Source organism: Sparus aurata, chromosome 11 (assembly GCF_900880675.1).
Source record: "Sparus aurata chromosome 11, fSpaAur1.1, whole genome shotgun sequence".
NCBI lineage: Eukaryota > Metazoa > Chordata > Actinopteri > Spariformes > Sparidae > Sparus > Sparus aurata.
In genome coordinates, this window is record NC_044197.1 from 1,887,816 (window position 1) to 1,903,312 (window position 15,497).

A 15,497-nucleotide genomic window follows, 5' to 3' on the forward strand; every position below is an offset into this window, starting at 1 on the left:
AGATACTACTCACTTTTGTGGTTCGGTTTGAGACAGACAACAAAGAAATGAACGACAACAGCAGCAACACACAAACAACAGTCAGCAGTTTGACCCACATCAGCTGACAGGCAGATCTTTCCATGGGATTTCAGAACACTTCTCAGGTGAACCACACCTGACACACCTCTGCTGCTCCTGGGAGAAAAACTGCCGTCTGCACTCGACAACCGTGACGCAGCGTGGTCGTCTAAATCCACCTCAAAAATTCAAACCACAACAAATTCACACCGATGCTCCGACTGAAGCTGCGAAACACATCTTTCAACAAAGACCTCTAAATGTGCTCTGACCCGGATCAGAACCGCATCATCTGTGTGTGCACACATACAGAGAAGCAGTATTACAGCATGTAGAGGAGACAGACTGACGGGACAGTGGAAAATCTGAAGGATTGGAGGAAACTCTTGACTCATGCAGGGTTTCAGTTGCCACATCATCTTCCCAAACACACCTACATAGTCATTACCACGGAGCAGAGACAAGCCCGGACACCTCCAACACACAGCGCCACGCTAACAACGCTGGAGAGTTCTTCTCCTCATCACAACCGCAGCGTCAGCGCCGCAGCCTCCTCTCCAGGTGAGGACACCGCTGACAGCAGAGCATGTTCTCACCTGTTCAAACTCTCTGAGGCTGTGCATCTGTACCGGAGGGCCTTTGTCCGTCTCATCGCAGGAGAAATCTGCACGCAAAGAAAAAGAAAGACGTGATTAGATCAAATCAAACATTTACAGTCAACATGTAACTTCGAGCATCTTTGTGTCTCCTCCGACGTCGTCCCCTGAGCTGACAGGTAAAAGGCAGAACCAGTAACTTCATGTTACAGTTTATTAAGTCACTAATTCCTCACATTTTCATAGATGCTGTTAAAAAGCCAGATGCAAGAGACTCAGTAGAAGTCAGTAGAAGTCTGTAACACTTTCTGTTGACAGACGATAACATCGTATTTGAGTCTTCACGTCTAAAAACGTATTTATAATCAAGCTGGAAACTTTATTCTTGACCTTATAAACAGCAGCTGACCAACTCACATGGTGTTCATCAGAGGGTGAGAGCTGATTAGTGTCCCTGGATCTGTACATGTGGAGTCTGACAGGTAATTCTAAAGTAGCGTCGCTGCTGAAGACCGTGTGATGTGGTGAAAAACCAGAGAACAAGCAAAGAAGTGAAGCTTGAGCAGAGACAGACGTTGTGTTTTAACGGCAGATTGGCAGCATTCTCTGTAACGCACACACTGTCCAGAGCGGGTTTGTCTAGTAGACCGTGTTTAATGCAAATAAATGCATTCAATCATCTGTAAACCACACTGTTTAAAAAATCCTCATAAATCCTGACGACCTGCAGTAAAAATGTTCCACTGGTGCGGAGGATCATCAGTCTGCTGCAGCGGAGCTGAAATCCAAACACCTCGGGGCTTTCTGAGCAGCATCTCTGAGACGTCCTGATCAACCCTCGCCTCATTATAACCCTATTAAACCTGGATATATGGGCCGTGTCCACACACACACACACACACACACACACATTTGAGAGCAGCATGGTACATTCCCGTCCAGCTGAAACACTTCCAGAGGTCTTAAGACGTCTCAAAGCCAAACTTATCCTCTCTAAAAGGCCCGGGAGTGTTCCCAGAAATCTCCACACAGGAGGGATTTGTACAATAGTTTACTCCTTTAAAAGTCAGTTGCTTTGTATCCGAGTAGCGGTGGAGGTGGTGGAGGTGGTGGACGTGGTGTGGTGCCAGATCCCAAGGGGTGTAATCAACATGGCTTTGGCAGCGGACAGGTTTCTGACGGTTCCTTAAAATTTCGGCACATTAAACATTATTAAAAGCTGCTCTGTGACGTAAAAAAAAGGTAGAAGGTCTTTCTGGATGGAGGCCTGCTGCAGGCGGCCAGGGTGCAAAATGTTACACAACACTGATACAGATGACGCACAGCTGCAACCATCCAGACACACACACACACACACACACGTGCACACACACACAAAAGTGTGTTTGGTAACTCTACTTGTGAGGGCAGGATGTGCTTCCATCGTCCAAACCCGAGTAAACACCTGAACCTGGAGCGTCAGGTTAATAGTTTAAGAATTAAATGCACATTTTAAACTTCTGTTGGTGTTCAGATTAAACAAATGAGATGCTAATCAGTGAGCTATCAGGTGTTAGCCAGGCCAGGCTATCTGTTCTCCCCTGTTGTCAGTCTTTATGCTAAGCTAGGCTAACAGCATCCTGACTCCAGATCTCACGATTATCCAGGGATCCTCTCCTGATCCTTCTCCTGTATTTCTTGTGATTTTCAGGCATTTTCCCCCATTTTTAGTGATCATAACCTGTTTATTGTCTCTGAACAGCCTGTAGTCTGCTGTACTGTTGTGCTCGGTGAGCGAGAGACGGACAAAGAAATGGAAAACAGAAAGAAATACTCCGTCAGTCACCATGGAGAGGCTGACAGGTGTGATATAACAAGTATATAACTTTACAAGAATTACTGCTGCTGCACTCGGGTCGGGCTGTTGACCAGAACAATTTCCAACTCATCTTTGTGTCACATTTGAGTAAGATTTTGTCGTAATTATCACAAGAAATGTTGAATAATGTCCTAAAATATGTCTCATGAGGCCACAGTGTCCGCGATCAGTTCAACTTTTGGTCCAAGTGAGCAGCTCAGAGGAGAATGAATGTTGCTGCGGTCTACTTATTGTTATTATCGTTCTTTAAAAGTCACCAGAATGCAGAAAACAAAGTCTCTGAAACTACATTTTTGAGGTCCAATCGTTGGCAAGTTCAGATGTCATCCAACAAAACACATCAGTATATTTTCCCAGAATTATGAAAATGAAAATGGCCCAAAAATCACATCTGCTGCACACGAGGGAAAACATGTAAGTTTCTTACTAATCTTCTAAAGAGGAAACTGATATTTAACGACTGCTTTAATACTTTAAAAGGCTCCTGAATAGATCATTGAACACTTATTACAAAGGACACTTCCGATCAGTTCATTCAGATCCATTTCCTGTTTGTACCTCAAATCTTTAAGTCAGTGATCAGCAGCTGAGACGAACACAAAGCTATGATACCAACATTTACTTTAGTTTGATAGATCTGTGTGAGTTTTTCCACATAAAGTGAAAATAACTATGCAGCTATTCATGTCTTGGTTTCTGTCTTCCACATGAAAATACTCTTTTTCTGTGTATTTTTTTACTTTCTTTTTGTATTTTTAACTACAAAATTACAGATTTCTGTCAAGGTCGAGTCCTGTGAAATTATAAGGGAGTGACAGAGGACACACACACACACACACACACACACACACACACACACACACACTCTTATAGGGGTGGTGGCCGTTACTAACACACTCAGTCTTTCATGGACTCGTGGTGGTGACGGACTGTTGCTCCTACAAACAGCTAGTTAGTCAACACAAGAGCTTCTATCAGGCTGACGGTCTTAAAGCTGTAATGAGTCCTTCGAACTGTTTCTCCTGCAGGAATAAAACCAGTGAACAGAACAAAGAAACACCTTGATTCGAGGTGAGAACATTTAAAAAACATTTAGGATATGGACTCACCCATCATCGGTCCGATGCTCTTCGGCCTGGCCTTCTTCTTCTCTGCACCACAGTGCCTGAAACGAGACACAGCTATCAGCCCACCTCGTTCAGACGCGACACTGTCCCACGTGTCCTCACAAACAGCAGCAGCCTGCAAACAGCTCCTGCTGCCTGCGCTCAGACCTGTCTGACCAGATTTATGCTAAATAACTTGTAGTTTTTCTCCCTCTACCTGCTGCTGTCTTGTCCGCCTCACACGTCACTGAAAATGTGAGAAATCCTCAACAGCCCAGAGGGTCAAACATAGTGGAGGATGAGCAGAGCTGAAGCTTCCCACTGACATGTCAGAGACAGAAGGCACACTCACACACTGGTGGTGGAAACTGAGTCAGCGCATGCTTGGAGTCACACCGCCATCACTCACCGGCAGAGAGACGGTAAACAAAGAAAGAGAGTGGAAGAAACAAAGAACTCCCTCCTCAGCTGGTCGACCTGGAGCGTTCTGAGAGCGTTATTACTCAGAGTCACGTTAATGGTTATGAAAAGGCTTCTTTGGTCACTAAATTGAAGGTTTGTGGTTTTTTCTGTAACACGTCAGAGTATAAAAACAGACTGTGTCTGCCTCTGAGGCTCACCGGCCCAACGTGGCTTAAAGTTGGTCAGTGAGGAGGATTTTTAGGATCAGAGGAGCGTGGGCAGGATTTTCTCTCCATAAGAAACGTCCCCGGAGCCTTACATGAATAATCAATGAGCCAGATTAACTCAGAGCAGATCTCACCGGGCTGTAAAGGAGCTTCACGTCAGGGTGAGAACATAATCAGCCCCGACTAATTGTCTCTGAATAACACAGGAACCAAAAGCTCTCAGTGCAACGAGTGTATTCACTTGTTTTACAACCCCTCGACCACCTAGGTGTGTTTGTGACCTCCACGCCGGCCTGAACAAATGAGCGCGGGCGGTGACAGCTGGAGGAGCAGAGAGCTGCAGGAGAGGCGAACAAATGTGTCCCGTGAGACAAAAGAAGCTGAGCGGACGACTGTGAAGACCTCCAGCAGCTGAGAGCCAACAGGAGGACAACATGTGTGTTCTCAAGTGTCGTCACCATCATCAAATCTCTCTAAATCAGCTCTCTGTTAGCTAATAATTCAATAAACTGATGCAACACGTCCCAGAACGACTTCAGGTTTGAGTCTCTGAGAGGAAACTTCATAAACTCAAGATGCTAACACCAGCAGAAACAGAGCTGACCAGCTGCACCCTGATGTTCCCTTTAAATATTCATTTAAAGCTCATTTTATGTCATCCACAGCACATCCATAATTGTGCCAACTGCATGTGGTAGACACAGGTAAGAGGCAGGAACTATTTTCTGTGCACCACGCAGAAAATGTGCATATACATGTGACGAGAATTGAGCCAACTAAGCTAATCAAGCTAGCTAAGAACTCAGCCGAGGAGGATGCCGTTAAAAGTTGACGTTGTCATGACCAGGGATCTGTCGTCTGTGAGTTCATGCACGCTATACCACAAAAGAAGAAATAGTTCCCACGTAAAAAACTGCTCACAAGAACCTCTGTGGATTATCTTGAGTGACCAGGTCGGGATTTCTGGAAAGAGACGTTGAGTTGAGTCACCTCGCTGCATTATATTGGAGAGAAGACAGACACCTCTGCAGCGGATATCTGCAAAACTCTGCAGCTCGCACCAAAACAACCTCTGTGGATAAACAGCAGAACGTGTGTGAAGAAGTACGAGCATATGACTGTGGAGCGAAAAGATTTTCAGCTCTAAAGGTCATCCCGTATTTATTGTGACATAATCATGTAAAAAATATCGAGCAATAGTTAGTTTCTGAAACACAAAGACTTCATTCCTTCAGGTTTGTCATCTGTGTACAACAGTTAGAGAAACTTGAATTCGACGAGCTAACTTCTACGTAATAGCTCGTTTCAAAGACAGAATGATGCGTATAGCTGCACTTGAACGCACCACAATCAACCCATGACTGATTGGCTGTTTGTGCTTTAATAAACAGACAATCGGAGTGCCTTTACTTCCTCTTTGTCCTGGTGCACACGGGGTGAAGATGCTGAACTACAACTTCCTGGTTTGTGATTAATCTGTTGTTGACTCAATTAAAGCCGTAAATCTCAAGACGACACTCGAAGCTCTGGAAAGTGTCAACAGCTTTTTGTAGTTACTGTTGATATCTAGAGACTTAATTAAACAAGTAATGCAAATAAGTTTTTCAATAGCTCAAATGAAAGGCAAGTACAAGTCCTGATTTGGGAATTTTGAGACATGATTCTGGCAGCAAATCTATATCCAAAACAAATATTCTCCATGTTGCGTCTCAGTTTAAGTCCTTAAACGTCACCGAGCAGCCGTCAGGATCGCTCATCCACACTCAACACAAAACATGTGTATGAAGGACTTTTCCAACTGATTATTTCCTTTTGATGGAATGATACAGGCATAAAAAAAGTCGTCAGTTTGAATATTTCTCTCAGTGTAAAACATCAAATAGCTTCAATAACGAGCTATAATTCAATTATTAAACTGTCAGACGTTCATCATGTTTCCATCAAAGCTCCAAGTGAATCTGAGAGTAAGTTTTGAATTGTTGAAGAAAATGCAGAATAAGTCTGTGATTGTGTCGGAGTGCTGGATATCTGACGAGGGTCCGTGCAGATCTCACATCTGTTAACGAGACACTTCTGGATGTGAAAGCGTGTTTTCCAGTGTTTTTTGTGCCTAAACCCAACAGAAGCTTTAACACAACATTGTGACAAGAGGAAAAAAAAGAAAACTTAACATGAAGTCATTGCAAAAATGTAATTTCCCAACATTTATTCTGCCATTTCCATCAACCTTTTCTGATGTGATACTTCAAAACCTTCATAAAGATACGTTGATGGAAACACAGCTCGCGTTGACGAGATGAACCTCAAACCTTCAGAGGAGTTACACACAGTCATCAGCACATTAACATCTGAAATGATGAATTAAAGTCTGCGTCTGTGATTACAGACTGTAACAGACCCTCTGTTGTGTCTGGCAGTCGTGAGAAGCGACGGCACTGAACACAGATAATCCAGGTGTTTGCTTTGAAATGACTGAAATCAGCTCAGCCAATAGCTGCCTGTGATTCAGGAACACCACTCGCAGGAGTCCAGACCTCCTTATGTAACAGCAGCACAAAGGTCCTCTTTTCAGCACGAGGTAGAGAAGACTTTCTTTTACTTTATTCATCTGTACTCACGGCAGAGGAGAGCTTTTCTATTCACATTATGTTCATGAATGCACCGCCACACATGCACACAGAAAACCACAGATCACAAACCACACACACACACACACACACCAAGCTGACCCCCGTGACTCATCACAACAGCTGTTACCATCCACAAAGCCTTACCTTCCTCTGTAGAGATATCCACTCATTTTTCATAGAGAAAAACACAAACACGGTTCAGATCTCAGCTGCTGTCTGCCGAGCCGTCAGGTGAGCGGAGGTCCTCAGTCTGACTGCCTCCACAGACCTGCACACATCCGTTTATCCTCCAGTCAGACGTGGACAAAAACTCCAGCCAAAGCAGCAGAGCCGTGAGCCGAATCTTCCACCCAGTCGTCTCTGACTCCTCAGACCCAGAGAGAAGTGACCACAGTCAGGCTCGTCTGGCCACGAGGCTCCCGGAGGAGCGAGCCAAGAAGCAGCCGGGCAGTGATTTGACGTGGCAGAGAGCAGCGGAGAGAGAGGAGGTAAACACCAGGGGAGCAAAGGTACACAGAGAGAGACAGAGCGCCTGGTTCAGCATGAAAGACTGATCTGTTTCAGCACGCTCCCAAACAGACGCTTCACTGCTGTGTGTGTGTGTGTGTGTGTGTGTGTGTCGGCATGTGTACAAACCACACCAACGTCCTCCAGTTAGTGCCTGTAAAACACTCACTGAACTGTCAATTGACTATTTGCCTCTGGTATTTTCTGAAGGTAGGGTGGAGCACAAGAAGGAAACCCATATGAGTGTGTTTCTGTGTGTGTGTGTGTGTGTGTGTGTGTGTGTGTGTGTGTGTGTGTGTGTGTAATGCATCCCCTCCTCCCCCTGCAGGTGTGTGTGACATGTCGGAGCAGGCCTGCAGCAGGTAAAACCAGGTATGAGTTCAGACTCTAATCTCCCCCAGTGCACAACACACACACACACACACACACACACACACACACACACACACACACACACACACAACGAGCTGCTTAACATTTCTGCCTGCAGGTCACACACACACACACACACACACACACACACACACACACACACACACACACACACACAACGAGCTGCTTAACATTTCTGCCTGCAGGTCACACACACACACACACACACACACACACACACACAGATGTGAGGATCTTTCTCATTAGACCACATTAACCGACTCCATTATCACTCTGTACAAAGCACTTCTAACAGACACACAGTGCAGCTGTGTTGACCCGACTCAAACAGACAGGCGGCACATTGAGGCCCGGTACAGGAGCTCCAGGATCAAAGCCGGGCCGCGGCGGGTTCGGAGTCAGCCGCCTCAGTCTGGATCAACGTTCATGAAATTCCTCCTCGGGCTTCTCCAAACAGAAAGAGGTGTGGTCTCCTGCGGTGTACGTTTCTTTATTTGCATATTTGTTCGACCTCGCTGGTTGTTTTGGGGCTAAATGATCCAACAGAACCTTCATCTGCCTCGACTCAACAGTCCAATGTGACAAACCAGAAATAGGCTCATTCTAACATCAGTATCTATGACAACCCAAAATTAAATTGAGCAAATTCTGTTTCACAATCAGTTTCAAATTAAAAGCACATCCTCCTGTGTAGGGTGCAATTCCCAGGAAGGCTTTTATTTTGAAACATCTACAGGAAGTGAATTTATTTACAGCAGCTTAACATTTAAAATAAAACCTATAATGTGTATTTATTAATTTATTTGTGACTTATTTATCGTTGTTCACATCACAACATCCAATTAATACTGATTAATCATTATTAGAAAGCTGTTTTTGATGGATTATTTTATTTTAATATACATAGATTTTGTTCATTCTTTCTATGATTCTGATTTTTCTTTGCTTTTATCTTGTTTTGATTTTCCATCACTCGGTCTTGAGCTAGTAGAACCAATGAATTTCCTCAGCAGGAACCCAGCGGAGGTGTGGAGTGTGTGATCGACGGCCCATCGTCTCTTTTTGATCGTCGCATTAAAAGAATCTTTCAACACAGCGGAGAGAAAAGCAACGATCACAGCGCTCGACGACCTTCCCAGATCACTACGCTATAACTTTAATGAGCCACCAGGAACGATGAGTGAAAACAGATTCTTTAAGAAATGAACTACTTCCTCGTGTGGCAGCGTCAGATTGTTCTGTCCAGTCTGAGCAGAGTGTAAATGATTCCCAGCACTTTAAAAGATACCGGCTGCTACTTCTGACTCTGCAGACTGGATCTTAAAATAACTCCAGCAGAGTGTTTCTGAGCACAAACACCTGCAGCGTGGACGAGTGAAGTTTCTGCAGAATTCACTCCAGATTCAGGACTTTCAGATGCACGAGCAGCTCGAGGAATCTCTCCCTCCCTTCTTCCACTAACCTCTTCTGTCTTTCACTCTCTTTTCTAAGTTTCCTCCTCACATACCTGCCTCACATTCCTCACATACAGCGCTGAGCCGGCCTGCAGCTCGGAGCCGAGGCCGGGCCGGGGAGGATTCTCCACACCGAGCCAAAAACACGTTATGCAACCAGCCAAAAAGAACAGAACAGCCCTCCACTCTGTGTGATTTACTGCTCGGTGGCTGCGGTGTTTACTCTGTGTTCATCTCTCTGTGTGATTATAGTCTAAGAGAGACGTTTATAACCTGGAGGACGAGGTCTCCCGGAGGGACCGCAGGGAAAATGTGAGCTCATGTGACGCAACAGAAATGACTTTTTTTCTCAGTTTTCTCAGATTTTTTGCTTTTCAGTTTCACTTTAGGATTCAAAAACAAATACTTTGTGTCTGTACTTCAGCAGATGTTTCAGGTATCTGGACTTAAAGTATCTCTGTGACTTTCTCTACATCTGAACACAAATATCTGAACTTTCTCCTCCTCACAGCTTCAAAACAGGCTCGTTACTTTAGTTTGATGAATTTCAGGTGAATTATGGATTATCTTCTCATCACGCACGTTAGATGTAGCGAGACGAGACAAAGACGTAAGAAGACGTAAACAGACAGAGAGGGAGACTGGAATGTGGAGAAAAGGCGTGTTAGTGTCTCGTATCTGCAGAGAGTTTCTGATTTTCTCTCTTTGTTGCTGCTCGGGACGCTTTACCAACCCAACATGTGTCTATTTGACGTCCTGAGAATGAGACTCAACAATCAACTGTCTTTGTGGTGCGTTCAGGAACAGCTGGGACAAATCCTACTGATTCTACCTTTAACTTTAATAGTCTTTGAATTCTATTAATATGACGTGAGCTTCAGTTAGCTTTGGCCACAAATGTCCTTCAGAGGGAGACTTTTTACTCTGATACTCTGAGTACTGATGTCAGAGCCTGTAATCTATTACTTAACTGGAGTAAACAAGCTGGATCAGTACTTCTACTTTTACCAGAGTCTGTTTTTACATGAGTACCTGAACGTCTACTGGAGGAAACGATGTGTGGACTGTTGCCACCTCAGGTTACTTTGCCAAAGTTGAGTTCCTGTGATGTTCTGCAATCAAAAAAGGAGGAAGTTAGCGGGCTTTAGCGTAGAATTAGCATGGAGGAAAGGAGGGAAGGGTGCAGGAAAGGTGTGATCAGGATAATTACAGGATGTCCGTTGCTGTCTGCAGCCTCCCCCTCTTCACATCTGTCTCCTTTCTTCTTCTCTTACTGTAACTCCCGCCCTCCTTCACCCACTCTGGGAGCTGATAGGACGGCCTGTCACCACCTCAAACCAAAATAACAACCTTCAAACCGTCACTCGTCTCGGTTGACTTTGTGATGACACTTTGTGTCAGAACATAAGGTCGTCACAGTGACCTGGACTGACTCTGAATCCTCAACTTGGTCTCAGTGTTTCTCTGTGACCCGGTTCAGATCGATAAAAATCCATCTCAGGTAATCTGATCAGCACCGCTCTGCTCAAAATAAACATGGTAACTGAGAATCTGATTCTCACTGGACGACAATCATCATCAGATGTTCTTTGACTTTTGCATCTGAACACCAACAACGTCGTCAAAACTGAGAACACTTCCTGTAGCGGAACAGACGGAGCGAGCAGTGAATGTTAAAATGCAGTTAAAGTTGAATTGCATTGTTGTGAAGAATCGCTCTTTAATTAGATGTTAACAAAGGTACTAAATCGAGTAGAGACAAGAGACAACAGGTAGAGGCTGTTAAAGCTCTACTTGTCAGACACATCAACACTTGTGAAGCATTAATTGTCAGAGGACCGGTCGTGTGTGGGTGCCAGTGTTAGCGAGCGAAGCCAGGAGCAACACATGTAACGAGCTGATGTTGCTCCAAGCGATGCTGGGAAATCAGAGACGCACACAGCGACTGAATGACTGAATGATGCCAGTAGAAACGCAAAGCAGCAGCTGGCTCACTTGTCTCATCGTTACAAACCAGCTGTTCTCTGATCAGTTAATACTGAAGGATAACAAGAGGATGAGTCCAGCTTTCTCTGGACGGACTGATGGAGCAGATTTGAGCAACGACACCTGAAACTCATTTGAGTAATTGGAGTAAATCTTCAACACCTGACAGACGTGTAATGTAGAGAAACCTTCTCTGCTGCAGCTTCGTTTCGTAGCTCAGTTGCTTTTTTTGTGCTATTTTTTTTTACATAATCTCGCCCGGAGCAGCTTCATGTTATTCAGTGTTCAAGAGGAGATTCTGAGGTATTTTCTCAGTGTCTCTCCACCACCGTCTGTAGAGAACGAGGCACAGACCTCGTCTCTCTCTCTCTCTCTCCCGGATCAGATCCAGGCCCGTGTGCCGTCCTCTGCTGGGAGGATGTAACCGTCTAATTAAGTCGTCTGTTTCTGTACGAGCTGTCGATGAGTATCTTTCAGAAAAGGCCAACAGTGTGTCGGAGCGAGCCGACTTACAACTGGGTTTTTCTACAGCGCAGCCAAAAACCTCCTGGAAACGTCGTGCTGGTTGTGAAGTGAATCAAACAGGAACGTGATGATTTCCACGTAGAGAAGCTGCAGAAAAGATCTGCGTCCAAAATACAAACACATGAAGTGTTTTCTCACATTTTCAGAGCGCTGCCTGTTATTACTGTCCCGCAGCTGTTTTCAATAAAAATCCAGTCAACAGTCAAAAACATTTATTATTAATCAGCGTCATGACAACCCCCATCCAGGCTCAGATTACCAAACACCACTTTTAAAGCTAATCAATAACTCAGTGTGATGTTTTGCCTCATGTAATAACAATCAGCTCCGAGCAGAGACGGACGACTCAGGGTGGAAAAATACTCTGTTAACAAACCTTTTCTGACATTTTACTTTTAGGAAATCATCAAAAAATTACAGCGTGTTGTTAGGATGCCTAAAGGGACAGTTCACCAAAAACAAAATCAAATATACGTATTTTTCTTCCTATTTGTAGTGATTTATACATCAGCTTTGGTTTTGAGTTGCAGAGTTTTATAGTTTCTCTCAAATATAATGGAGCTGGATGATCCACAGACAGGAATCGTGATCACAAACGAGAGGTTAGCTAACTGAGCTAACTAAGCTAGTTAATGTTACGGCTCAGCCAAGCGGTATGAAATTAATGATTTCCATCACATGCATGAGCCTCTGGTCGTTGAGTCGATGGATCTTCTTTCTGTGCAATGACACGGGCAAGACAAATATACGAGGATTATCTTGAGTGAAGAGACGTCATTGCTGTTGCTGTTAAAGTCCCAATGAAGTTTAATGTTTCAGTGCTCTGATGTCAGTTCAGGTAATAAAGCTCCTGTTACTTGTTGTCGGCTGATAAATTCAGATTTTTACTCCCTGATATCAGCAACTCCGTGTCAGTCGGGCTCCAATCCAATGATTTGAAACCAAAGGCAGAAAATAGCTCCTGCTTGTCAGCGATGAGTCAAAATATAAAAAAGTCTGGTTTTATATTTCCGCTCTGAGAACAGATCAGGTGGAAGTACAGCAGAGACGTGAGCGAGCCGGCAGACACAGAGTTCATACTGAGTTAACGTCCTGCACACGAGCATCCAGCTGGACGTGTTAATCAGTGACCGATGATCACTCGAAGGCATAATTACTGCATCGCGGTCACATGAAGAGGTTTTCTTCCTGAGTGGACCATTAAATTATTGACATGTGCAGAATTGAGTCCAGAGTTCAGACTGAGAGACACAAAAATAAAGCCGGTCCAGCAGCAAAATAAATACTGATATCGTGTTGATAAAACATGTCGGATTATATAATCCAGCGAAGATGTTCAGCCTCGTGCATCTTTTGTTTTACGAGTTCATCTGTTTGTCTTACACTAATAATTGAAAGTAATAATTGTGTGACTCGTCTATTTCTTGTATTTAGAGACAAACAAAACAGACAGAACACAAATATAAAGACTGATTTGATTCAATCAGATCAAAATCTGATGCTGTGACGGCCTCAAACAAATGTGGGTTTAAAGAAGTTCTGACCCGTTTACTGCAGAGTCCAGACACAATCATCATCATCCACCTGCAGGCACCAGCCTCCACACACACACACACACACACCCACACACACACACACACACACACACACACACACACACACACACACACACACAGCCTGCTGGCTGTCACACAGCTCAGAGATCAATGAATCAATAGTGAACAGGAAACAGTTATTGGCTCTGAGCCTCAGACACCTCCAGCAGACCCATCAGACAGCTGACAGCATCAACACTCTGGGTCCTGGTCTACAGTGGACCACAACAACACAGTGGACCACAACAACACAGTGGACCAGAACAACACAGTGGACCAGAACAACACAGTGGACCACAACAACACAGTGGACCAGAACAACACAGTGGACCAGAACACAGTAAACAGAACAACACAGTGGACCAGAACAACACAGTGGACCACAACAACACAGTGGACCAGAACAACACAGTGGACCAGAACAACACAGTGGACCACAACAACACAGTGGACCACAACACAGTAAACAGAACAACACACTGCTCACATGTCAATGATTCTGTTTCGTTGTAAAGTTGCAGTTTTACATCAGAGCTGTCAGAACCAGAACCAGCTGATGTCTGGTTACCTCAGAGTCTCACTGGTGTGTGTGTGTGTGTGTGTGTGTGTGTGTGTGTGTGTGTGTGTGTATGTGGTTACCTCAGAGTCTCACTGGTGTGTGTGTGTGTGTGTGTGTGTGTGTGTGTGTGTGTGTGTGTGGTTACCTCAGAGTCTCACTGGTGTGTGTGTGTGTGTGTGTGTGTGTGTGTGTGTGGTTACCTCAGAGTCTCACTGGTGTGTGTGTGGCGGTGACAGCAGCGGGCTCCTCTCCATCTCCTCCCATTCACATCGACGGGAAATCCTCCGCGCGCACATCACCGGATCACCGGCACCTCTTAAGTTAGTTAATTAATTAATTAATTAATTGATCGATTACTCCTCCGTCCTCCAGCTCCGGTCGGTCACAGCCCGCATCCATCCGCCAGCATCCCAGATGCTCTGCTCGGTCTGGAGTCAGAGATGCTGCTGCTGCCGCTGATGTTCCCGTTTCATCTGATTGGTCGGGAGCACAGAGGGACACCCCCCCTCCTCCCCCCTCCACCCGCGCGACCCAATAAACGGCAGACTGGATTTTCACGCGTCAGTCCCCCCCCCCCCGCATCCCAGCGGTGCGGTGAACCCAAAACATCAAAGGAAAAGCCTCGTGATGCGGCGCGGGAGGCTCGTGCGCTCAGCGTGGCGCACGAGCACGTGAAAGAGTGACCGGTCAGACTGACGGGCCACGAGACCAGGACTGTCCCCCTGAGGGGAGACCCGGTCCTGAACCGACGGGGACCCCCCCCCTCAAACCACCAGGTAACTGCGTCACAGCAGGTGGAGAGACACCATCATGTCCTCGTGCTCTTACATACGTCATCAACAGGACTAAAACCTTATAAATACTATTTCAGACAAGACAGATGACGTAGAGACAGACATAAAGCTCATCATGTTAACTGTTATAATGAGTAATGTCAACAGGTAATGTAATCTGCAAAGTAACTAGTAACTAAAGTTATCTGAGTGAATTTAGTGGAGTAAAAAGAACAATATCTGTCTCCAACATGTGGTGAGTGGAGGTTTAAAGTAGCAGAACATGGAAATACTCGAGTAAAGTACAATTACCTCAGAATTGTACTCGAGTACCTGATTAACTATATGAGTGAATGTACTTAGTTACATTCACAATGCTCTTAAATTATTTAAGATGCAAAATTCTCGTCACCATCAACTTTTCACCTTTTCCTCGATAGTGAAATGAACAAAAAGGGCGAACTGATAAAAAAGACTGTGAACCTGAAGTTCACTTCTGTGCAAGATCAAAATTTCTGAATTCTCTAAATATCATGTTCAACTTCTTGATTCCCAACATTTTACTCCTGATCCTGCATAAAATCTGGATCCTGAAATAAGATTTTCTCGAGCAGAGAAACAAAATAAAATCATTTTTTCGACTATTTTCCTTTTTTATCTCCTTTTTATTTCCTCTTCACTACATTTCACTGTATGTTTCTGTTCCCTCCTCCCTCTGCAACACGTCTCTGTATGTTGCAGCAGCTCTTCTTCACTGAATATTTATATTTAGCGGTTTGTTTCTCATCATCTGACGTCATTTGTTCTACATTTCTCTGGTTCCTCC

The 15,497-nt window shown here is 44.7% G+C and overlaps 1 protein-coding gene across 2 annotated transcripts in view; it reads right to left on the bottom strand.

Moving 5' to 3' along the window:
* Positions 1 to 14,176, bottom strand: part of LOC115591690 (myomegalin-like) — a 49,885-nt gene extending 35,709 nt beyond the window's left edge. Inside the window, exons 1-3 of one of the 2 annotated variants that reach the window (XM_030433889.1) lie at positions 14,099 to 14,176; positions 3,624 to 3,679; positions 657 to 724 (exon numbers count right to left, since the gene is read on the bottom strand). In XM_030433889.1, the coding sequence (XP_030289749.1) occupies positions 657 to 724; positions 3,624 to 3,630 (75 nt within the window). In that variant the 5' untranslated portion in view covers positions 3,631 to 3,679; positions 14,099 to 14,176. Of the gene's footprint in view, positions 1 to 656; positions 725 to 3,623; positions 3,680 to 7,023; positions 7,659 to 14,098 lie in introns of those variants that run through there. The other variant, XM_030433888.1, reaches the window with a different exon arrangement.
* Between the last annotated feature and the right edge of the window lie 1,321 nt (positions 14,177 to 15,497).